The sequence below is a fragment of the Lolium rigidum genome, chromosome 4 (assembly GCF_022539505.1).
Source record: "Lolium rigidum isolate FL_2022 chromosome 4, APGP_CSIRO_Lrig_0.1, whole genome shotgun sequence".
In the NCBI taxonomy this organism is placed as follows: Eukaryota; Viridiplantae; Streptophyta; class Magnoliopsida; order Poales; family Poaceae; genus Lolium; species Lolium rigidum.
The window spans coordinates 63,591,087-63,616,951 of NC_061511.1; the positions used below are offsets into that span (position 1 = coordinate 63,591,087).

The following is a 25,865-nucleotide window of genomic DNA, read 5'->3' on the forward strand; positions in this document are numbered from 1 at the left end:
ACAATTATAGCATGATATATAAACATTTATCATAAACATAGAGATATAAATAATAACCACTTTATTATTGCCTCTAGGGCATATCTCCTTCACAACCATCGTGTGAGGAAGTTTCTTGAGGATTCTCCCTTCTTCTGGATACAAGCTTGTAAGTCGCTTGCCGTAGCAGGTCTTTTGTAGGTGCCTCTGAAGTGTTTCTCGAAAGCGGTCTTCAGGTCAAACCAGCAAAAGATGGAGTTCTTCTCGAGGTCGCTGAGCCAGATCCGGGCTGGACCTACAAGGTACAACTGGAGCATGCGGCAGGCAATATTAGGGGTTCCTCCGGCAAAGGTTACTGCATTATAGTAATCCTCAATCCAGGTGTCCGGCCTTTCGGTGCCATCATAATGCTTCAGGTTTCCGGGTAGCTTGAGGTTCATCCTTGGCTTTGGTTCCTCTCGAATCATCCTGCCAAAGCACTTCGGTCCGATGTAGTCGGTTCTGTATTCGTTGAGGCGTTCCCGCGCGTCGCGCGAGCCGTGGCGGGGGGATTGTGAGCGAGAGCGAGATCTCCGGCCGCCGCCTCCGCCTCCACCTCCGCCGCCACCGCTAGGTGGTGGTGATGGAGATCTGCGAGGGGGCCGATCCGACCTCTTGCTTCCGCCTTCAGATTCTCCCCGGCCCTCCCGGTGCTGGCTCCGTCTCCTGTGGCTGCCTTCGCCGTGGCGCTGGCTGCCCTGGTCGTTCCGGCTCCGGCGGGGCTCCGGGTCGCGCTCCTCATTCCGACTCCTCCTAAGCTCGGGCTCACGATCGTTGTTCTGATTCCGGCGAGGTTCCGGCGTGCGCTCCCTGTTTCTGTTTCTTGAGGGCAGCACGTTGTCGCGGATAACAATTCCACCATGCCCCTGAGGCCTGGTGTTTCCGGCTGGACTACGGTGGCGAGGGGGACGCGGGTAACCATTAGGCGGAGGAGAGGGGTTGCGGTACTTGTCTCGTCCAGAGTACATTGCATCCTTTCCCTTTCTTGGATCTGACGGTGGCGTCTTTGATGGTACGGGGATCGGATTTGGGTGTTCCCTGGCTTTCCTTCTTCGTTCCGAGGATCCGGTTCGCGATTCGTCATCTCGATGGCGATTGTCGTGGGCGTCCTTCTGCGCAGTGGAGATGCAATGCTCCGGGTTGGATTCCAACTTGCGCGAAGTGTATGCATTGCTCTGCTGCCTTACTGCTGAAGCAACGAGCGTGCGAACATAGTCGATGTCAATCTCCTCGTTGTTTTTCTTCAAGATCTCTGCGGCCTTCGTCATATTGTCCTTTGGGGTTGCGAACGGCTGCTGCTCCGTTGGAGTTGCGAAGGTGATCCTGCGGGGAGCTATCAACTCACGCCGGACTTTTTCTACCTCCCGATCAGCTTCAACGATCTTGTCCTCCCAATGCTTTCGGAGTTCCCTGACCTTCGCCAGTCCTTCGTCCACCTCCCGCTCACGCTCGGATGAAGTCTTCCACAAAACTGCGGCGTGCTTCCTTTCCTCCGAAGCATGGCGGCTGCGGTGTCCTTAAACTTCTTGGCTGTGGCCAGCAGCTCCACTCTCTTAGCTTCTAATGCTTCTACGTCTTCGGGAGTGATGGGTTTGTTAAGAATATCCGAGCGATAAACCGCATCCATGCCTCGCTTGTGCGACCATCTCTTCGAGCGACAGGAGGCACTCCGAGAAAGAATCCCTACGGGGTCGCTCCCGCGACATTGGAGATCTCTCGATGGGATGGCCGGGGGTCGGATTGGGTGCCTCGCCTCTTCGATCCGTGTTCTCCCGGCCGCCGCTACGGGTTGCAAGTACCTGCTTTGGTTGGGCGGAATCAACTTCAGGCTGATCACCGTATCCATATTCCCTCACCTTGCGATCGAACTCTTCAGTGTCCATGGATTGGGTGTCTCCGGAAATTGGGCTTAGGTTTCCCAAAATTGACTCTTCAGCCGGAGTTCCGCTTTCTCCGACAGCCTCTTGCTGATCCGGAGCAGCGTTGTTTTCCGGGGCCTCGACTCGCTCGGGACCAGCTCCGGCTTCTTGAGGGCGGTTCCGGCGGTATGGGCCAAGAAGTGCACGAAGTGACACCTTTGCTTTTCTAACACCCGGGAGACCCAGGCGGATCTGCATTGGTCTTCCACCGTTATTTCCTGCTCAGGGGCGGATTGGGTCGGATTTGATTTTTTCAGATCTAAGGCGGAATCTTCGCGAGGAAGTTCCTGCGTCTCAGATCGGATCTTTGCGACTGCGTCCTGCTCAGCGGCGGTCGCGTCAGCGCTACTTACCAGTGGGTTTCCGTCGGAATCGACGGTTTCCCCGATGAAGATGTGTATGCCGCCAACTGGGACGATGGAGAGCTTGACGGGGTCGGTTTTAGCCGGAATCCAACACTCATCCGGAGGGACGATCGGCAGATTTCCGGCGTAAAGGACACGCCCCACAGCGATGGTGTCGTCGTAGCTTCCCATGGCGGAACCCTCCCGGTTCCGGCCTCCGTGACGCCGCAGGCCCCACGGTGGGCGCCAACCGTCGTTGCCTAATCGACGGTACCTCGGAGGAGGGATCCTCACGAGGGGGAGAAGAAGTAGGGGCCATAGGGCGGAGTGCACACGGGACGGTGGTACGCGAGTTACCCAGCCTTCGGAACACCCGCACGATGACAGGGCCTACCGCTGCTTGTCCGGAATTATCCGGGCGCTTTCGCGTTGTTACAATGAGTTGTGGTTGTGCCTCTAGGGCTCCCAGGATCCGGCTTATAAAGGCGCACGGATCTAGGGTTTACATGGAGAGTCCTAGCCGGAATACAAGTTGCCTAACTACGGTATAATGTCTTGCCGTTTACGTCAAGGATCCACCTTCCTCTAAGTACGTGCTGGATCCGGATACTTCACGGGCCGTCATGGATCCGGCCTCCTTCGTAGGTCGGTAGAGATCCGGCTTCCTGTTCCTGGGCTTGACTTCATCCTTCAGGATCTACAGCAACTGGGCCGCCCGATGGGCCACATGCCTCACCACCATCTATGGGCCACCCGGGCTTGCCGGATGTAGGCCATGCCGTTGATATACCCATAAAGTATACGCACAACAGATGTCGTCTAGAGGGTGACTATGCGGTTTAAAACTTTTACGAATATGGCTTAACAAATGCGGAATAAAACTAGCGTTTAATTTGGCAAGCACATACCTATATAACTAGGGTTCACCTATGTACACCAATAACATATGATAAGCAAGAGAAGCAACTATGTGATAATTAGATATAACTTCAAGCACGAAGAGGTTATCACAAAGTAAACTGCATAAGTAAAGAGTTCGGGTATAGAAATAACTGAGGTGACGCGGAGACAACGATGTATCCCGAAGTTCACATTCTTGCGAGTGCTACTCTCTGTTGGAGCGGTGTGGATGACAAAGCACTCCAAACGCCATAAATGCCTCATCGTATTCTCCTTGACCCTTCCCACCGAAAAGGGAATTCCTCAGTCCACTATGGAACCTTGAGGGTGGTCACTGAACCTGCACAAAGCTTGGGAAATCTCCACAACTTAATTGGAGACTCCCAAGAAATTCATCATAAAGGCTTCACAAAACTTGAGGAATCTCTACAACTTAATTGGAGGCCCCAAGAATACCAAAGACCACTAAGCCATCTAGGACCACCGTGGAGAACTCAAACCGATGCACCAAATGCAATGGCAAGAACACCACCAAGATGCTCAACTCATTCTCTCTCAAATTCCAACAAAGCTACAAAAGCTATTGAGGGAATAGAAGATGAAGCACAAATGGGAGATTGTCAAATTCTCCAAGATCTAGATCCCAAATATTTACTCACAAAGAGATGATTTGATTTGGTCAAAGTGTGGATCTGGATCTCCTCTCTCTTTTGCTCAAATATGAGCAAGAATCATGGGGGGATTAGATAGAGAGGGAGCTTCTCAAAGTCAACAATAGAGTAGGGAGAGAGAGAGGGAGAAGCAACCAGCCCAAGGAAAAAGAAGGGGGTCTTAAATACCCCTTCGCAATAAAATATTACCGTTGGGGCCTCCTAGGCTGGACTATCCGCCCCATGCCATATTATCCGGGGCCCCGAGTTGAAATATCCGACCAATAATTCGGGGGTATACTAGGACCATTTCGTTTAGGTCCTTAGCCATTTTTCGGGGGGCCGGATATTTCCAAATAATCCGGCCCGGATAAACCGGTTCAGATTATCTGCCCCCAACTTGAGCTGGATAATTAGACATAACTTCAAGCACGAAGGTTATCACAAAGTAAAGTGCATAAGTAAAGAGTTCGGGTATGGAAATAACTGAGGTGACGCAGAGACAACGATGTATCCCGAAGTTCACATTCTTACGAGTGCTACTCTCCGTTGGAGCGGTGTGGATGACAAAGCACTCCAAACGCCATAAATGCCTCATCGTATTCTCCTTGACCCTTCCCACCAAAAAGGGAAGTCCTCAATCCACTATGGAACCTTGAGGGTGGTCACTCGAACTCGCACAAAGCTTGGGAAATCTCCACAACTTAATTGGAGACTCCCAAGAAATTCACCACAAAGGCTTCACAAAACTTGAGGAATCTCTACAACTTAATTGGAGGTCCCAAGAATACCACAAATACCACTAAGCCATCTAGGAATCACTGTGGAGAACTCAAACTGATGCACTAAATGCAATGTCAAGAACACCACCAAGATGCTCAACTCATTCTCTCTCAAATTCCAACAAAGCTACAAAAGCTAATGGGGGAATAGGAGATGAAGCACAAATGGGAGATTGCCAAATTCTCCAAGATCTAGATCCCAAAGATTTACTCACAAAGAGATGATTCGGGTTGGTCAAAGTGTGGATCTAGATCTCCTCTCTCTTTTGCTCAAATATGAGCAAGAATCATGGGGGATTAGAGAGAGAGGGAGCTTCTCAAAGTCAACAATAGAGTAGGGAGAGAGAGAGAGAGAGAAGCAACCAGCCCAAGGAAAAAGAAGGGGGTCTTAAATATCCCTTCCCAATAAAATATTACCGTTGGGGCCTCCCAGGCTGGACTATCCGCCGCAGACCAGATTATCCGGGCCCCGAGTTGAAATATCCGACCAATAATTCGGGGGTATACTAGGACCATTTCGTTTAGGTCCTTAGCCATTTTTCCGGGGCCGGATATTTCCAAATAATCCGGCCCGGATAAACCGGTTCAGATTATCTGCCCCCAACTTGAGCTGGATAATCCGCCCCCTAAAAACTAGGAGGGACAACAAAACGAGAACGAACATAACTTAAGCATCCGGACTCCAATTTTGATGATCTTGGGCTCGTTTCGAAGCTAGTAACAAGCTCTACAATATCATGCAGGGAACCATCATAGTCCAGCAGGGAGGATAGAAACAAATGATGAGAGGTTTAACCTATCTAAAAAAGACAAACCGGTAAAACCTTCAACCTTGAAAATGTAATAAGTTTTTCATGCAAAATCCGTTCTCGATGAACTAGAGCTTGTCATGGAGATTAACACAAGATCTAAGTCATATCATGGATAAGAACCAAATAATAACCAAAAAAGATGATGCAACGATGTAAGGGTTGGAGCTCTCTCCGAACGATACGATCGAGTTACTCTAGACTCTCTACTTCTCTAGAGTCTAGATCAAAAGAATAAAAGAAAAAAATAAATTGTTTTTCACCTAATTTTAAATGATTTTTACTATGTGCAATTTTGTAGTTACCTAGAAGAACTAGAAGGATGCCCCATTATGGCCGGATTCTCTTTAGAAAATTAATTTTATAAATAAAATTAAATGGTATAAGACACATGAAGAAAGTTTGTCTGACATGAATATGCACGATTGAATTGGTGGCAATAGTTGAGATGATAAATTTGATTGACGTGAAATGATTGTCTATTTTAAAATTAAAGGTCATCAAGGTTCATTAATATACTTGATTGGTTTTCTTTGCAAACTAATAAAAATCATATATAAGATGAAATTAACAACCCATAAATGTGGATAGGAGCATGAAGGGATGAACTATCACAACATCACTTAGAAGAGTATTGTTTGGACAATTTTGAGAACTCATAGACCACTTTGTCGTGGACCTAACAAACCGGGAAATACATCTACTTGTATTCATATCTCTCCCCCCGTCCCTAAAAAAAAGAAAAAAAAAACAATGACCCGCCTTTCATGACCCTAACGCTATCCTATCCCGTGCCCCCTCATCTCACTCAGGCGCCGACGGTCAAGCTAGCGTGCGATGATGACAAGCAAGCGGATCCGGTCGAACAAGTAGGTGACGACGGGGGACTAGAACCAACACCGGTGGCAAGGAAGAAGATAGCAACGACAACGTCGAGCAATGAACAAGGAAGAAGGAGCCTCTCCTGTAAGTATTCCTGCAAGGTGAGATGAGATTGTGTGCTATTTTTGCATCAGTACGTTGACTCCATCCATTTGAAGTCTAGTATATTCACCTCAGTCTCTATAAAAAAATTATAGACGCTATAAGAAGCAGTAAGAGCATCTCCACCGCCCCCTCCAAATATTCGCCGGCAGAGGCGTCGACACTTCCGTATGGGGGGCGCCGACACTGCATCCTCTATTTGGGGGTCCTGTTCCCACCCCGGCGCCTTCAAACCAATGGTCCCGATAGATGATTTGAATTAAAATCTCAAATAAAAGCATAAAAATCGAATAAAGAGAAGAAACATTCCACAAACTAATACATAATTGGAAACATGTTTACACGAAGACATAATTTGGAACATGGTTTCCACAAACTAATACATAGTTTGAACCATGGTTGACACAAATATAAAACATTGCAAAATAACGAAACCTAATTAGTGTTGGCATCGCAGTTTTCGTGTGTTCGCTGCTAAGAAAGAATACTCTCAGGCACTCCCAGTCACCCAAACTAGAAAATCCAGCTTGTGACGGTACATCGGTGTCCTTGTTGGTTCTTTCGAGGAAGAACAACCAGAAACCTCTCGACCTATTTTCGCTGCGAAGAAATAATACTCAGTTGTCCTCCTCCTCGGCGCTGTCGCCGTGGTAGTGCCAGCGGCAACGCGTCTCGTTGAAGACATTGACGCTCATATCCCCCTCACCAAGGTAGGAGAACATGAGCACGAAGACGACTTCGAGGTGGTGGTAGCGCGCGAACTTCTCCTAGCCGATGTGGAGGTACATCTTGCCGCGCGCGTCGACCGGTAGCAGCCGCAGGCAGCCTTCGCAGATGTAGAGAGGCCTGCTCGTTGCCGGCGACGAAGTCGGCGAACTTATCCGTCAGCCTCTGGATGCCGAGTGGGTCGCCCTTGAGGACGACGACGAACTCGAACAACATTTGCCGCTCCTCCTCCTGCAGGTCCGACGATGAAGACGACGGCGTCGCAGGCGACGTCGAGCGTGCAGCTCTGCCGCGGCCACGACCACAACCGCGACCTCGGCCTCTACCAGACATGGCGTCGTCTCTTCAGATGGTGGTGGCTAGGGTTGTGGAGAGAGGCGCTAGGGTTTGTGTGGGATGGATGATGCGAGAGCGGCCTTTTTATAGGCCGTAGGGAGGCGGGGGAGCGGGGCGCTCATTAGCGTCTGCGGAAACTACACCGCCGCTGCGCGCCAATAACTTTCGTCGCGAGGTAGGCGATGATTAGGTTAAAATTGAATGTGTCGCTGACTGTTGGCCCCGCCACTCCCCGCTGGCGTCGACTTTTGAGATGTGTGGCTGACATACGGCTGCGACGCTCAAAATTTTCCAGGCGGATATGACATGTGGGGACAAATACGGTATATTTCTTTAAGAAAAGGGGGACGAATCCAGCGAAATACGGATTTGCCCGTTGTCTAATGTAAATCTGCCTCTGCGCTGCGGTACCTTTCCCCGGAACCCAAAGCTCTCACCTTCTCTTCTGCTCCCAAATCCACTGCACACAGCCAGACACACTCCTCAACTCCCTCGCTCGCACCCGCAAGGAAAATTCCTCCCCACCCCACCACACCACCGAAGCTCGCCGGCCATCTCGGAGCGGCGGAGCTCGGCTCTCCCGCGATCCTCCCCTCCCCTCCGGCCCCCCTCCCGCCGCTACCGCTGCGGCGTGGCCCTCGCGCGGTTCCTTCCTTCCGGCGGTAAGCGAAGCCCTAGCTCTGGTCGGATCGTTCTTCGTTTCCTCCCCGTCCCGTGAAAAATCGAATCCAGCCAGATCCCCTCCTTCGAGGCTGCTCGTAGATCCCGTAGACAGGGCGGACGGACCATCGAGGCGCGCGGGTGCATCCGACCACGTGTTTCCGTGCCGATTTTCCGGGAACTCAAAGCTGCTGCTGCTTCCGAGATCCCGAATCAGTACTGCTAGGAGCGGTTCATTTCCCGGATTGTTTTCGGGGTTCGACCAAACCCCGTGCTCCCTGTTCAGTTCCACCCTCTGTAGTGCCAGAGAGAGCCTGACTTGGTGCTTTGTTGCGGTGCAATTTTACATGTGATTTTCCTCCCAACCAAATGAACCTTGTTGCCGCACTACAGGTTGTTAGATTGTTACGTACCGGTGATATTCCTTAGTATTATTAGACTGTCGATGGTGACCTCGATAACCTCTTATACCTGAATGGAGTCTGGAAACATGATGCGTTCCCCTTTCCGTTTCTGCTATTGGCACATGCTGTATACTGATTTCAACTGAATTAAAGTACTGCGTTTCATAGTATCTCTACAAGTTTTACAGACTTTGAGGTGAAGAATGTGCTAGCTGGAGTCTTAATCCTTCTTCAACTATTGGTTTTGCAGTGATTGGGCTGTAGGTTGTTATATTGTTGCCAGTCCATCGGGGAAGTCAAGGGTGGTGTTATATGTCATCACGAGGAAAGCCGTGCTTATGCTCTCATCTTATTGGCAGAATATGGTAATCGATCAGTTTTGATAACATTGTGGTGAGTACATAGCGGGTTAGGCCCACCACAGAATCTTCTACATTCGATATGCCATCATGGTGGGGGAAGTCTTCATCAAAAGATGCAAAGAAGACCACCAAAGAGAACCTCATCGATACTTTCCATCGCCTGATAAGTCCGAATGAGCAAAAAGGAACCACAAAATCGAAACGGAGCTATAGACGTGGTCATGATGCAGCTGCTGAAAAGGTCTGCCGGTCCACTACAGTATCGCGCGCAACTTCACCTTCCAAAGAAGTTTCTCGCTGTCAAAGCTTTTCAGCTGATAGGGTGCATTCCCAGCCACTTCCTCTCCCGGGATTACGTCCTGCAGTGACACGCACCATTTCTGATGTCACCCAATCGAAGCCAATATTAGAAAAACGTGGCAAACCGCCACTGCTTCTGCCACTTCCTAAACCTAACAAGCCTCAGAAAAGGTCAGAAATAGTGATTGCTTCAGTCTCTAGCAACTGTTCTGCTGATAGCGATGATCGTGGAGATTCTCAGCTTCCAAGCCCTGTTGGAAATGATGCTGAAAACGCAACAAATGTTGCTTCCAGGAGCAAGTCAAGGTATGCTCCTTACTGTAGTGCATTAATTTTGTGCCTCTTTGTTCAAACTTGCTCTTACCATATATTTTATTCTGTTTGAACCCTCAAGTAATGTGCACAAAGAGCGCCCTGGTGCTATTACCACCAAGAGTACCAAGGAAATGACCAAGCCAACTAATCAATTCCTTAGTAACCATACAATGTCCACATCACCGAGAGGTATTGCAGCTGACAATCACCAACCCATTCTACAAAATCTTCGGCCGGTAGTCTTGGAGAGTGCTCCCAATAGTTTGATGTCAAGTCCTTCTAGAAGCCCGAGAAGAATATGCCCAGATCATATTCCAACTTCAGCCTTTTGGGCAGTGAAGCCTCATGCAGATGTTACTTTCCTTGGCTCTGGTCAGTGCTCCAGTCCAGGTTCAGGGCAAACATCTGGTCATAACTCGGTAGGTGGTGATATGCTAGCCCAGCTTTTTTGGCAGCCCAGCAGGGGTAGTCCAGAGTGTTCACCAATTCCTAGCCCAAGAATGACAAGTCCTGGCCCTAGCTCCAGGGTGCATAGTGGAAGTGTTTCTCCATTACATACGAGGTCTGGAGGGATGGCACCTGGATCTCCAACAAGTCAGAATGATGGTGGGAAGAAGAAGCAAACTCACAGATTGCCCCTTCCACCATTAAGCATCTCAAATAGTTCATATTTTCCAAACAAGTCCACGCCGGCCAGTCCTATTTCAGTACCTCACAGTCCTGGTAGAACAGAGACTCCACCAAGTCCGGGATCACGATGGAAGAAGGGCAAGCTGATTGGCCGTGGGACATTTGGCCATGTATATGTTGGCTTTAACAGGTATGTGTTTCTCTACATATGAAACTGCAAATTTTCACCGTATGGCTCTCTATACATTAAGCATTCTTAGAGTTTTTTTAAGGTAGTTGTTTTAATACAGAACCTGTTCTGTTCTGGCCATCTTATTTTTCTGTGGGTTTTTCAAACTAAGCAAGGTCTTTTTGTGTACAGGCTTTTAGAACAAGTCTTGTTTTATGTCATATTGTCGCATACATTGTTTTTGTTATTGGAGAGCTATAGTAACTATTTTATCTGATGAACGCTGTAGCTTGTTCCTACTATTTTTTCTTCAGTTAAAAGCTAGATGGCTTAGCATCTTAATATAACTTTATGGTGCCATGCACTGGTTCTGGTAAGGAACTAAAAACTAGCGAATAAAAATCATTCAAATCATAGCCTTATGCAACTTTTGTAAAGTCCACACCTACTACATAGTACATACAATTCTTAGTATTGGTCGACATCCTTAGTTTCTATTGCTTTTAACTAACAATATTGAATAATCTAGGGTACATAACGAAAATGGTGTTTCCCTGAGCTATCTGTCCTCCCAAAATCTTACCAATTCACCATTCTCTACACAGAGTGACTCAAACTGCATGAAATCACCCTTAACCGTCATGATGCCCCTCCAAAAGTGTGAGTCCGCCGGCTTGGTTGTAAACGAAGAAAGTAGCTTTTGACTCAAATGTTTATTATGCAAAAGCGACTGCCAAACCCAGTCTCCAGTAAACAATTTGTCGAGCCACTTAGTCAGTAGGCATTTATTTTTAACATCCATATCTTTTATACCTAGGCTGCCTTGGCCCTATTAATTAAGATTGCAAGCATATCAGCCATGATGTTAAAGAAAACATGTGATAAAGGACCCCCCTGTCGAAGGCCTTTCTTAGTTTGAAAAAACGGTCCAATGACATCATTGACTTCAATGGCAACACTACTCTGCTGGACAAAATCGACCGCCCACGCTCTCCAAGTCGAGGAAAACCCCTTCATTCGCAAACCTTGTTAAGCCGACCAGCGTACCTTATCATAGGATTTCTTAAAATCTTTTTAAAAATCACACCGTGCATATTCTTAGTGTGCAGCTCGTGGATAAAATAATGTCCGGGTAGAAAAAAAGGCCATTTATGGTTAAATGACGTAATTGGTCTTGTTCACATGTATCGCAACTTTTTTGTAAATCCGTAGCATCTCACAGGTTCCTTGCTAGTACGATATGATGACTATTTGAGCGTGTTTAAATCATGTCCTGATTCCTCACAGTTCTCTCCCCTTGTTTTGATTTCACCATCAATATCAGTGACAGCGGTGAAATGTGTGCTATGAAAGAGGTTACCCTATTCTCAGATGATCCTAAATCAAAGGAAAGCGCAAAGCAGTTGGGGCAGGTACAGTTTTCCGATTGCGTTTGCATCTACAATTCTAAATTGGTGAAAAGATCAGCTCATTTATTATTGCCTTTATTTTTTCCATTTATCATTTCTTTTGTTTTCTCAGGAAATATCACTCTTGAGCCGCTTACAACATCCAAATATCGTACGATACTATGGCTCAGAAACGGTATGAACAGTTTCCTTCTATTGGTATTTATTTACTCTTGTTTTCTTTGCTTTCCAATTAGGCTGCTATCTTTTCCTGAAGTTCAGGAGATTATAGTACCTATAAGGTTGTTATCATTTTTGTACCCTTCTCGCTTTAGGCCTCTATCATAGGCTGCAAGGGAGTTTTTATAACTTCTCGAATTTCATTGGAAGGGTTCTTTATGAACCACTTTCAATTTTTGGAATGACTTTATACATTATTATGCCCCAAAGCAGGTTGATGACAAACTCTATATATACTTGGAGTATGTATCTGGCGGATCTATCCATAAACTTCTACAGGAGTATGGACAGCTTGGTGAACCAGCAATACGCAGCTACACCCAACAGATACTTTCTGGATTAGCTTATTTACATGCGAAGAATACAGTCCATAGGTATCATTCAATTTGCTTTCGTTGCATTTTTTTTTGGCTGAATTCATTAGTGGAACACTGGTTTATTAAAATCTCTCTTACACAATATGCAGGGATATAAAAGGTGCAAACATACTAGTTGATCCTAGTGGTCGTGTTAAGCTTGCAGACTTTGGAATGGCTAAACATGTAAGTTTTTCTGGTCACTTCACTTTCTTATAGAACAATCTGGTCACTTCACTTTCTTATGGAAGAATCTGGTCACATCACCTTTCTAGAAATAACTTTACCTATTTTTCAAGGAGGAAATCAGATGTGCCTTCCTTTCATTCCTTTATGTCATGTGTTTTGCCCATAAAGCCATTGACGTAACCACTTGAATTAGATAGACATGTCGTATTTCCTGCCCTTGTCAGTGTCTGTATGTCAACTTGTTCTTGTACCCCATGGTCAGCAGTTGTGGTGCTGTGCATACTACATTAACTACTGATGTTAATGGTGCCCCTCGTATTTTGATAGATCTGATAAGTCACGAATGACCTCTCTTAGAACACGATAAATGTATTTTACTCATTACTGTGCTGTATTAATTGTGTCTTCTATTCACTTTTTTGGTTCCTTTTCGCAGATCAATGGGCAGCAATGTCCTTTCTCATTTAAGGGTAGTCCATATTGGATGGCTCCAGAGGTATTGTTGAAAATCTTATGCTCCTACTTTACTACTCCGTATATATATATTTTTTTTCGTTTGAGTTTCATGTGTGTCTTGTTGTTTTGTTTTAATCACGGATGTACACGTGACATGCATGCAGGTTATAAAAAGTTCAAATGGAGGATGCAATCTTGCGGTCGACATATGGAGTTTAGGATGCACCGTCCTGGAGATGGCTACCTCAAAACCCCCATGGAGCCAGTATGAAGGGGTCAGTATTATTACCACAAAGATGCGCTTTATATTTGTTCTGCAACATCAGAGGCTAATGTGACATGCTTTTGAACTTCACGAATATTGTTCAAGTCGCTCAAGACCAAGAGTGCAATGCGGCTTAAGATTGATTTGCTGTTTTTGCTATTTGTTTCGGATGATGGCTATCTTGGGTTTCTTTAATTTGACAGTGTCCTGGAAGCTAACTTTTTTTCAGTTTACCTTGATAGAGTTAGCATGCTGCTTGGAGTGATTAGCCACGTGCACATTATATTACTCCCTCCGATTCATATTACTTGCCACTAGTATGGATGTACCTAGAACTAAAATATCTCTAGATACATCTATGTTAGTGGCAAGTGGCAACTAATATGGATCGGAGGGAGTACCAAAATAACCTGGCATATGTAAACTATGAATTACTTGTACTGTGAATAGGTGTAGTATGTTAAGTTCTCCTGCACATCTTTATTGTCTGGCATTACCCACCCTCCGCAGATAAATGTTTTTGTAAAATCATATATAAAAAAGGAAAAATTGATGGTTGCAGTGCAGACTACCTCCTTGCCAAAATGTTACCAGTTACCAACAGAAATGGACCAGCTACCCACTTGTAAACACGGGTACTAGTAGACCAAGAGTTCTATGCAACATGACCTATTCATAGGCTATTAAAACACTTTTTCCACACCAGATGAATGGATACAACACCTTTTATGTTCCTGAGCTGTTTAAGAACTTGTTACTGTCTCAACGTGGAAACATTAAAACACATTTACTTGCATGTAATTGTACGAAATATTGAGACAAGGCTTTGCTCTTTCGGCTGGTAATCAGAAGTGAAGTGATCATCAAATACTTCCTCGCTTTTCTCTCCTACAGATTGCTGCAATGTTCAAGATTGGAAATAGCAAGGAACTTCCACCAATACCAGATCACCTCTCAGAGCAGGGCAAGGACTTCATCAGAAAGTGCCTGCAACGTGATCCTTCTCAACGTCCCTCGGCAATGGAGCTTTTGCAACACCCGTTCATACAAAATAGAGTCCCACATGAGAAATCTGTTATTTCTGATTCTTTGGAACATCTGGCTGTGATATCTTGTAGACCAAGTTCCAAGGTACCGCCTGAATACTTCTGTTATAACTGACATTCCGTGGATGATCAACTGTCTTCTTTTGTTATTCTTGTGGTCTGCTCAGTCTTCTAAGCATCCACTGATGTTTTAGGTGGTTGGGCACACAAGAAATATCTCGTCATTGGGATTGGAGGGTCAGACGATTTACCAGAGAAGGGGCGCAAAGTTTTCTTCAAAACACAGGTACAGCATCTCCCAAGTTCTCCTTATTCACTTTAGGAGCACACACCATCACTGTGTCTTAACACATTAGCAAGCTAGTAACCGAGAACTAAAAAACATTAGCTATGCAAACTAGAGCCATCTTGCTCAGACCTTTTTGCACCACTGATCAAGCGGGCCACCAAACCTCCTACTGTTTTCTACTGCCAGTGTCTTTAAAGGGCTCTAGGTGGCGCCTAGCACCTAATAGTTGTGGACTATTCAGGCTAAACGGGCACCTAGGTGTGCTGGACTGACTAAGGGCAGCGCCTAGGTTCCCACCTTTTTTTAGTGCACTGTTTAGTGTCTACAGCTAACCTCATGGTTGCCAGGAAATGGATTTCTGGTGATCTTTATTTATCTGTTCATGGCACCTCAAATTGTTGTTTATTTCTGCAGTGATCTCCATATACGGAGCAATATATCCTGTCCAGTTTCTCCATGTGGAAGTCCTCTGTTAAGGTCAAGGTCTCCCCAAAATACAAATTGCAGAATGTCACCCTCTCCAATTTCGAGCCCGAGAACTCTTTCAGGCGCTTCCACTCCCCTGTCTGGTGGTAATGGTGCCATTCCTTTTAACCATTTAAAGCAACCAACCTATAGCAATGAAGGATTTGCAATCGCATCAAGCGGTCCAGATGATCACTTCCCCAGCCGGCCTACAGATCGTCACATTGGACAATTTGTTAGAGTGCATCAAGTCTCACAGGGGCTTCAGGAAAGGGTAGCTTCTGACACTGACATTCTGAGCCCTCAATTTGGAAAGAGGCTTGGAAACGTTTTTGATTTGCGTGATAGATTGTCACCTTCTGAACATTTCACTCGTCATGCCTTTGTGGATCATGTGAAGCCAAATCCTTCACTAGACTTCACATCTGGTTCTCCACACCTTGGACTGAGGCGTGATAACTAAGTATCAAGGATAAACAGCCAAGTGGTATTTTTTTTGAAGCTTGGCAAGGTAACTGAGTGGTTTTCAGCTGCTTTCGTCATTCAGTAGCTGGACTGTATCATAGCATGACTGTATGGGAAATATCATTGATTTATTTTGAAGCTAACAGCTGTCGACGGATGGAGTCTTTGTTGTCATCGCACAAATAGACAAAGGTATGTGTACCTCGTGATAAACTCACAGTTTTTAGTTGATTATCTGTGTTTAATTACATGAAGTCAGAATTCAGTTGCAGCTTCATTGTTTTGTACACAATCCTGCTAAATTTGCAACTGTTTTTTTTTGCGAGAAAATTTGCAACTGGTTTTATACCATGCTAGCTGCCAAAGTTGTGGTGGGCTTGTACAAATAAGGAATTAGGTTAGATTATTGTTGCACCAAAGACATAAAACACCAATTTCATGTTTAACATTTTTACGAGGTGGCAGTTTTAGTGATTGATTAATGGTATTTTTATGCCCTCTCATTCCAGTATTTTTCGCGAAAATGAAAAAAAGCATTGCATTTCGATGCACTATAGAAAAGAGGTTTGGACAAGCCCAAGAGAAGGTGAACACCCCACCATACAACTCGACCCGAAGAACCTTGGGGAGTAGTTGGTGAACACCCGACCACTCAAGACGAGAAGTCGATAACACGAACAACAACTGTGACGCACATTACAACTGACACCACCAAACTATCCTCGGCCTAGAAGCCAACCACACAAACACATAACACCTTCCCAAAGCCCACGAAGGGGAAAGAGGAACTCTGATCCTGCAAAGAAGGGCAGAATCAGAACACTCCCGCTTTGAAGAAGCAATGGTGCTGCGGATCGCCGGACTCTCCTCCGATCCGCCAACCCCCTCGTTCTAGTATTATTCAGCTTGTTCAGAATTGTTTCTTAATAGAATTCTGAACCTTTGCACCTGTTAGTAGTGCATATATAATATAAATCTACATCAGGTGCAGCCACCACTTTGCGAACTTCAGATCGGCAGTTTCATCTTTGCTATTTTAGTGATGTAACAGTCCTGCAGATTTAAGTGGTTGCTGGCCTTTGTTTATATATTCCCACTCACTTGCATGTATTATGCCGATTATTCTAAATTGTTACTCCCTCCGTTCCCTTTTAATTGACAATGATTTAAATCATCGTCAATTAATAGGGAATGGAGGGAGTACTTAATAAAACTCAGAAGTTTCGCACCTGTTAGTAGTGCATATATATCAGGTGCAGCCGTCACTTTGTGAGCTTGAAATCAACATTTGAACCTTTTGTGTCACACTTATTTCCAGGGTCATAGTTGCTAATTTTTCTCTGTACATCGCAGACTGTCCATCTCTGTCAGGCAGGACAATTCAGCTTTGCATACTAGAGCTGGCGTGCTAACATGTGTCAAAATGACAGAAGTGTATACTGAAGATCCCGTACAAACTGAAGGGCCCAGAGTAGTAGCTCGCCGCCTGTATACTCCACTCGCTGTTATATGTAATTTATTCTTTTATGGCGTCCCGATGCCATTGTACAGAAGTAATCTCAAGTGAAAGCCAATCTTTTGCACATAAGTAACAGTTGAGCCATCCAGCACCTGGTCTCCTAACAACGACACATCTCACCTGAGGGTTGAAGCTAACGCTGCAAGTTAAACTTAGTACTGAAAGTGCTTTGCAGCAGCGTCAGCAGATGTGCAAACCCGTTAACTGTATCAGTTACTTTGGAGATTCATAAAATGAATATATGATCCCTGATTAAATTAGCTTGGCTCACATTTGTTACTTTTTAGATGCGGTCGTGTATGCTGTCCATATTGAATCCGTATGTACTTACTGCGCTGCTACTGGTAGTAGCTGTTCCTGCAAGTTACTGCATCCATGCGTTATGAGCATGTTGTGGGGCAAGATGTTTGTGCCAAGTGCCGCTGGTATGAAGCCAAGTAAAGTCTGGCGAGTGGGGAAAGTTGAAGGTTAGCTGTTTGCATTGTCCTGTGTGCTCATTATCACCAGGATTTGGTAAATTCCTGGTCAGCTCAATTTGGCATCATGGATGACTCTTCCATCCATTCGGTTGCGTACGCCCTGCTTGTACCAAGGTAAAACAAACAATCCCTGGCCATCTACAGATTCTAGATCGCCCCGACAGCATTGAGCCGAGCACTAAGGGCATCTCCAGTGGCGCATGCATTTTATTGTCCGCGTGTGCGTGTGTTTGCGTCGCACCGTGGACACTAAAATAAATGTTTTTGTTCGCGCGTCTGTTTAGTCTGGAGGTGGCTCCAGCGGTCCACGCATTTTTTTCACTTGTTTTTTTTTCCTCTTCTCCATTTAAACATAGTTCCAAACATTACATATTGGAACATTATTTTACACAAACTAATACATAATTTGGAAAATGGTTTACACAAACTAATACATAGTTTGAACATGGTTGACACAAATAATAACATTAAAAAAAAAAGAAACCAGTTGTGTTGATTTCCGTTTGTTCGCTGCCAAGAAAGAACATTCGAGGGTACACCTAGTCACCTAAACTGGAAAATTTAGCTTGGGACGGTGTTCCTGTTGAATCTTCCGAGGAAGAACCACTAGAAACCTTCACTACCGGCTTCGTCTGCCTCGTAGCCATATTCTCTACAAAGAAAGAACACTCTAAGTTCTAACTATTGGTGGTCGAGCCAGATTCGCCGGTTTGGTAGTGCCTGCGTCAGGCTGTGTCGTCGAACACCTTGACGATCATCTCGACGTCCCCCTCGTAGAGGAAGGTGAGCTAGCAGCCGGGCTCGAGCGCGAGGTCGCGGGAGAACTTGTCCCACCCCGTGTGCAGATATATCTTGCCCTGCCCGTCGAACAAGACCTCCACAGTCCACCGGCAGAAGTTGCAGCTGGCCTCTCGTAGCTGCAAGTGCGCCGACTCGACGCCATCGACGAACTTGTTCGGGAGCCACTTGATGCCGAGTGGATCGTCGTCGATGCGGAGGAGGAACTCGAAGCAACGGTCGTCCTGCGAAGACGAGGAGGACGCAGGCGATGGCGAGTGGGGCCGTAGTTGCTCCACCACGGTGGCCTCTGCCCCGGCCCCCGGGGCGCCCAGGGCCGTGGCCTCGACCGCCTCGCCGGCCATCAGGACCCGCCATGGACTTCCTCGCGGGCCTGGTTGCGTCGCAGGAAGAGCTATGCGGCCCTACGATGGAGCTTGTGGTGGCTAGGGTTTGTTTGGAGGAGTGGATGAGGAAGAAGAACACACACCCTCTTTATATAGGCCGGAGGCAGGAGATGACCACGGGACGCGTGACGTCGCCATTAACGTGGTTGACGGAGGTAGGCTGCGGCCGCTCGGTAGCCGAGGCATCACCATTAACGTGGCGCAAACTGCCGAAGCGACGCAGCGGTGCCAGTCGCTGGCACGCTTGAGAAGACACATCGATGCAGGGTCGCTGTCAGGCGGGCCCGATAAAACGTTCGCTAAATGCGAGCGGATAATTTTCGCGTCCGCGTCCGCAGAGACGCATCCGAGGCACATATTTAGGCCAGGTTTGCGTCGCCACGGATGACCCGGTCACTTTACGTCGCTCCGCTGAAGGTGGTACCAAACGCATTTTTCGACCCAGTGAACACAAACGATCGCTCAGCGTCCGTTTACCTCGGGCCGCTGGAGATTTCGTAAAGAAACAAACCAGCACGGGACGTCGTCGGACCACGACGTCTGTTCCGCTCATCATTGTCCTTTTCCCACCATCCGTAGCCCGTGACGAAGGAATTGCTAGCTTAAGCCACACCCTGACAGGTCTAGGCTGCATGAATGCGTAGCACCTAGTCCGAACAATGGCTACTTTCAGATTTAAACAAGAGCGCCAAGTTTCTACTGTGATTACAAAGGCGAGTTTTGGTTGCTCGGGTGTTTTTTTTTGCATCTGTGGAGATCTTTTTCCCTAGAGCCATGATAGATTGGGCCATCTTTTGTGCGGGTTTCCGCTTTAAGGAATGATTTTAGAATCCGATTCATTCAATAAGGCTCATCAAAATGCAAAATCTAAGACTACTATAAAACTACTAAGAAAATAAGAAAAAAATTAGAACGATTAAATTACTGCTCCCGAATATTCAACTGGGGCCAAGTTCAAAATCATGTTCTCTATCTAGTTTGGTTGGTAATAAGTCATTTTGGGCCCATTTTTATGTACTTTGTTTGACAGCCCCGCAGTGCAAACGAGGACGGAATTTCAGCCACTTTGGTCGCAATCTATGTAGTGTTCGGTTAACCACTTGTCACAGCTGGTAACTTTACCACACAATACTATGAACAACTATAAACAGCTAAGCGTAATATGCAAGTAACAGTAAAATAAACGTCATTCATCTCTAGCTAGCTACTAGCAAATAACAATTCGTCATGATGTTCTATAGCTACAAGAAATTTGATGTTTAGTACAACATAAAGAGGAGCAATGAAGTGCTTGACGGCATGAAAGTGTTGTTGCAGGTTCGTCTTCCCTCTTTTTTCAGAGCATGGCCATGTCTGTGTTTGCCCACATTGCGCCAGCCCACTCCCACATCTTGTTCTTCCAAGCCTGGTTATCACCCCAACTAACACTGTGACCATAATCAATACCGTCCGGCGTCATATTCTCCACCTCCGGGGAGAACTCGTCAATACCTCAATGCAAGATCCAATTGTGTAGAATTCAACATGCAAGAACAAGCTTTACTTGGGTGGAGAAAGGATGGAATGGCTTCTGATCAATGATCTTAAACCTATTCTTGAGAGCAGCGAAAGTCCTCTCGATTGTCACTTGCAGGCTAGAGTGTCTTAGATTAAACAGTTATTTGGCATTTTTGGGGTAGTGTCTTGCAGATAACTCATTGAGATGATACCTTGTTAACCTGAAGGGTTGAAGAAAACCAGGGAAACAAGCATAACTCACATCAGCAAGGTAGAACTTGCCGCCATCATGTCTCTCCAAGTTGTCTGCCAGAATCGTCGCATCATGGACTGATCCTTCCCATCCCGCTAGAACCTATGTGAACCTCATATCAAAACCAATAGCTCATAGTACATTTTGGATTGCGTAGTGTTTCCTCCCCATGTATGCATGTGACTCGCTTCTTGGCACTCTTGCAGTGACATGAGTGCCATCAATCGCACCAATGCAATCCTGACATGAAAATGAGCAACATGTTAGATCTTGCTGAAGTAGAATAGTGTGATGTACAAAGATGTTTAGTTGCTTACCTTGAAATATGGAAACCATCGGTAGCTGTCCTTGATCTTGGTGGGAGTGTAGATGGGGGCTTGATCATCTCTTCTCCGAGCTCCACAATTGCATACAAGACTTGCTTAAAATAACGAGATATTGTTTCGGTGGATCGCCTCCATGTGTTGTGAATCACTCGGAATCTCTGGTTATGTCCAAGAACATGAAGAAACATTGCCACTTGCTCTTTGATACAATAGTGGATGATATATTTAAGCAATCCCCTAACCCTGTCTATGTTCACCAGGATATTAAAAGGGGATCTTTTCATCCTCAACATTTGAACAGGCTCTACATCATTGTTGTTATAGACGTAGTTTAGATTGTTCATCCATCCTCTGTCACTTTCAAACATAGGACCATAGGTGATAGCCGGCGTGTTGTTGCGATGAACCGCTCGCTCTAGGATCACAAACATCCAGGCATGGATCACAATCATGAGCGCAGCCGCGTGAGATGAAAAGCGTCCGCTCCTCGTCCTAATTTATTTGGTGTTGCGTACAGAGAACGGCAAATTCAGCTAAGTAACGACAATAACGCCTTAAGTTCTAATGGTTTCGGCCGATAGAGGGTTAGAGGTGCTTACAACATTGCTTGAAGCCAGGGCCTGGTGACATCGATGGGGAAGACATAGAAAAGATTGTGCTCCACATGAAGCGAGGTTGTAGCTGCCGCTAACTGCGAGCCCCGCTGCCTAGTGGACACAAAACGGAAGGGGGACAAACACTACAAGAAAAGTTGCCATGGCCGACGAAGTTGAAGTCGCGCCGTGGTTGCTGGTGCACCATGGCCGACAATTTTTGGTCTCTCCGTTGTGCATGTCAAAACTTTTTTTCTCGTTTTTGAGGCCACCTAGCCCAACAAAAACGGCCAAAACGTCGCGTATGGTGGCCCGGGACGTGGTGCATCTCGAATTCTCGGGTTCGCCGGCCGAGTCAACGCAAATCCGCACCGCCCAGGGATGTAGGGCCCAGATGGAAGCCTCTCTGGCATTGTTTTTTTTTCTCGATCGCGCCATCTCGTTCAACGCTCTCCGATCGAGCCGTTTACGATGCAGGATCATGGGTCCCGCATATCATCCTCTATGAACCAAAATTATTTCTATTCTTGGATTTTTTGACCCCCTGATTTCTGGCTACTTCCTTTTTCTTTTGATCCCTTGCCGCCTTGGAAACGTTGAGACCGCTGCTGCTAAATGGGACCCGCATGTCATCCTCTATGTGCAATCAATTTTCTTTTCTTGGAGTTTTTTTGGCACCTCATATTTGGTCACTTGCCTTTTTCTTTCGATCCCGTGCCGCCTCTCAAACGGTGAGACCGGCTGCTGCTAAATGGGACCCGCATGTCATCCTCTATGTACTATAAAACTTTCTTTTCTTGGATTTTTTTGGCACCTCATATTTGGTCACTTGCCTTTTTCTTTCGATCCCGTGCGGCCTCTCAAACGGTGATACCGCTCGTTGCTAAATGGGACCCGCATGTCATCCTCTATGTACAATCAAGTTTCTTTTCTTGAATTATTTTGGCTCCTGATATTTGGTCACTTGCCTTTTTCTTTCGATCTCATGCCACGTTTGAAACGTTGAGGAACCTGCTGGCTCATGGGACCCGCATGTCATCCTCTATGTACTATAAAACTTTCTTTTCTTGGATTTTTTTTGGCACCTCATATTTGGTCACTTGCCTTTTTCTTTCGATCCCCTGCAGCCTCTCAAACGGTGATACCGTCTGCTTGTTAAATGAGACCCGCATGTCATCCTCTATGTACAATCAAGTTTCTTTTCTTGAATTATTTTTGGATCCCGATATTTGGTCACTTGCTTTTTTCTTTTGATCTCATGCCACGTTTGAAACATTGAGGAACCTGCTGGCTCATGGGACCCGCATGTCATCCTCTATGTGCTATAAAAGTTTATTTTCTTGGATTTTTTTTCACCCTCTGATTTTTGGCTATTTCCTTTTTCTTTTGATCCCTGCCGCCTTGGAAACGTTGAGTAAGCTGCTGACTCATGGGACCCGCATGTCATCCTGTATGTACAATCAACTTTCTTTTTCTTTTGATCTCAAGCCGCATTTGAAACATTGAGACCGCTGCTGCTAAATGGGACCCGCATATCATCCTCTATGTACAATAAAGTTTCTTTTCTTGGATTATCTTTGGCTCCACGATATTTTGTCGCTTGCCTTTTTCTTTCGATCTCATGCCGCCTTTGAAACGTTGAGTAAGCTGCTGGCTCATGGGTCCCACATGTCATCCTCTACGAACAATAAAAGTTTTCTTTCTTGGAGTTATTTTTGACCCCTAATTTCTAGCTATTTGCCTTTTTCTTTTGATCTCCTGCCCCCTTTGAAACGATGAGGATGCTGTTGGCAGGTCGGTCCCACATGTCATCCTCTATGAACAATAAAAGTTTCCTTTGATGGATATATTTTGAACCCCTAATTAATTTATGGATATTTCCTTTTTTTCTTATGATCCCCTGCCGCCTTGGAATCGTTGAGGATGCTGCTACCTCATGGGTCCCACATGTCATCCTCTCAGAATGGTAAATGTTTCTTTTTTTGGATTTTGTTGACCAAACGATTTTTGGCTTATTTTTTCTTTCGATCTCCTGCCGCCTTTAAAACGTTGAGGACGCTGCTAGCTCACTGGTCCCACATGTCAGCCTCTATGAACAATAAACGCTGAGGATGTTGCAGCCTCATGGGTCCCGCATTTCATCCTCTCAGAACGAAAATGTTTCTTTTCTTGGATTTTTTACCAACAGATTTTTGGTTTATTTTTTCTTTCCATCCCCTGCCGCCTTTAAAACATTGACGACGCTGTTGGCTCATGGGTCCCTGATGTCAGCCTCCCCGTACAAGAGACATGTGATATCTTGATTTTTTTGCAGACAATAAATAGTGTATTTCGCTCTGAGCTATTGCAAACGGATAAATTAAATCTTTATTTTTACATAAAAAAACTTATATGTTGAATCTCCTTGTTTTTTGTTTTTGCGAAGCATAGGACTTTCCTGTTTTTTAGAAAAATCCAAACTTTCCTGTTTTGGAGTGGGCTGAAATTGTACGAGTCAAAAGGCCCGGCAGGATAGTTCGAAGGCCTAGATGTCCGGATGCGGCCCAATTGAAATCTTTCTTTTCTTGGATTTTTTTCACCCCCTGATTTCTGGCTACTTCATTTTTCTTTTGGTCCTGTGCCGCCTTGGAAATGTTGAGACCGCTGCTGCAAAATGGGACCTGCATCTCATCCTCTATGTATAATAAAATTTCTTTTCTTGGATTATTTTTGGCTCCTGATATTTGGTCACTTGCCTTTTTCTTTCAATCTCATGCCGATTTTGAAACGTTGAGGAAGCTGCTGGCTCATGGGTCCCGCATGTCATCCTCTATGAACAATAAAATTTTCCTTTGTTGGATTTATTTTTTACCCCTAATTTCTGGCTATTTGCCTTTTTCTTTTGATCCCCTGCCCCCTTTGAAACGATGACGACGCAGCTCGCAGGTCGGTCCCACATGTCATCCTCTATGAACAATAAAGGTTTCCTTTGATAGATTTATTTTTGACCCTAATTAATTTATGGCTATTTTCTTTTTTTATTTTGATCCCCTGCCGCCTTGGAATAGTTGTGGATGCTGCTGCCTCATGGGTCCCGCATGTCATCCTCTCAGAAAGGTAAATGTTTCATTTCTTGGATTTTGTTTACCAACTGATTTTTGGCTTACTTTTTTTTGTTTCGATCTCCTGCCGCCTTTAAAACGTTGACGACGCTGTCGGCTCATGGGTCCCCAATGTCAGCCTCCCGTCTCGCAAATCCTCTTTACGCAAAGGTTGTATTTCTAGCTAGATAGCTAAGGTGGATTCGAATCTGCCGTGGTTCAGGCAGCTCAGGTAAGCCTTCTTGCACTGATTAATGGAACTAGTGTATACCAAGGTCAAGACATGTGGCTCGGTGTAATGAATCTATTTGAATCATGTTGTGGATTCAATGTGATAGTTCTCTAACAGGTGCCAAAATAAAAATTAAGTTTTTTTTAAAAACGGAAATGCAAATTAAGATGAACACAAACATTAGTTATCATAATAGCTGATCATACATACATACTTGCTAAGAGCAAAAGCTTGCCAGAGTTTTACCACCCATACAATTAATTAGCAGTTCGGATAAGATAACCTTATATAAGTATAACTACAAATGCATTTGCTAAGGGCTCATGGGACAACAGAACTAGACAACCGCAAACTTTATGACCAGCATGTCACAGCGGCATCGAAAGATCTTGACCTTCAACTTTGATCCAATGCAAAGTTTGGCACCGTCGATGAACTTTTTCCACGTGGAAGTAACAGACAAGCGGCCATCTGTGGGACTGACGGAGTACCGTCCCTCCACGGTGAGACCTTCACTCTCCATGACGAGGAATATGCCCCTTCGGTCAGCATTGAGATCCTTGGAGATATTTTTAGGCAATTTCTGATTCAAAGCAAGAGATACCACCAAAAATTAGTCAATGACACCAATGCACTGAAGACTGAACCATGTGAGACTTTGAGCAGAGAAGACATCAAGATAAGAAAAGTTATGCTATCATATACTCACGAACATAGCCTTCACATGCGTCTGTTCACCACACGGGTGGCCACATTAATGAGCTGAGACCTCGGTGATCTGGCTGGGGCAGGTGCAGGAGCCTGGGCTGGTACACGATCTGGTGCTGATGCAGGAGACTGCTCGGCAGGTGCAATAAACGGTGCCTCTAGAGGAACCGGTGCTGATGCAGGAGACTGTTGGGCAGGTGCGATGAACGGTGCAGCTAGAGGAACCGGTCGTCGATGCAGGAGCCTGCTGGGCAGGTGTAGTATATGGGGCCTCTACAGGAACCAATGCTGATGTAGGGGCCTGCTGGGTAGATGCAGTAAATGGAGCTGGTACAGGAACCGGTGCTGATGCAGGAGAGTGGGAAGCCGGTGCCGGTGCTGGTGTGGGTGCCCTTTGTGACATCTGCTCCTATTCCATCAGGGGATCTGCAGCTTTGATCATGTTAAACCCAGCAAGCTAGAACAGAGGGAATGGTTTAGAACAACTGCTCAGAATGCAGTAATCAAAAGATATGAGTACAAAAAAG

General features: G+C 45.8%; 1 protein-coding gene across 4 annotated transcripts; it reads left to right on the forward strand.

The window, feature by feature from the left end:
* The first annotated feature begins 8,784 nt into the window (after positions 1-8,784).
* On the forward strand, positions 8,785-17,246 carry LOC124708705 (mitogen-activated protein kinase kinase kinase YODA-like). Of its 4 annotated transcripts, none has more exons than XM_047240376.1 (13): positions 8,785-9,500; positions 9,589-10,329; positions 11,633-11,720; positions 11,830-11,892; positions 12,147-12,310; positions 12,403-12,478; positions 12,918-12,977; positions 13,102-13,212; positions 14,097-14,333; positions 14,443-14,534; positions 14,952-15,513; positions 15,607-15,659; positions 16,821-17,246. In XM_047240376.1, exons 1-11 carry the CDS (start codon positions 8,974-8,976, stop codon positions 15,463-15,465), a joined length of 2,673 nt encoding a protein of 890 aa, XP_047096332.1. In that variant the 5' UTR covers positions 8,785-8,973; the 3' UTR covers positions 15,466-15,513; positions 15,607-15,659; positions 16,821-17,246. The 4 variants fall into 4 exon arrangements, with proteins under 4 accessions (XP_047096332.1, XP_047096333.1, XP_047096331.1 ...); XM_047240377.1 differs by having other exon boundaries at positions 15,614-15,659; XM_047240375.1 differs by having other exon boundaries at positions 14,952-15,659.
* Positions 17,247-25,865: the final 8,619 nt, after the last annotated feature.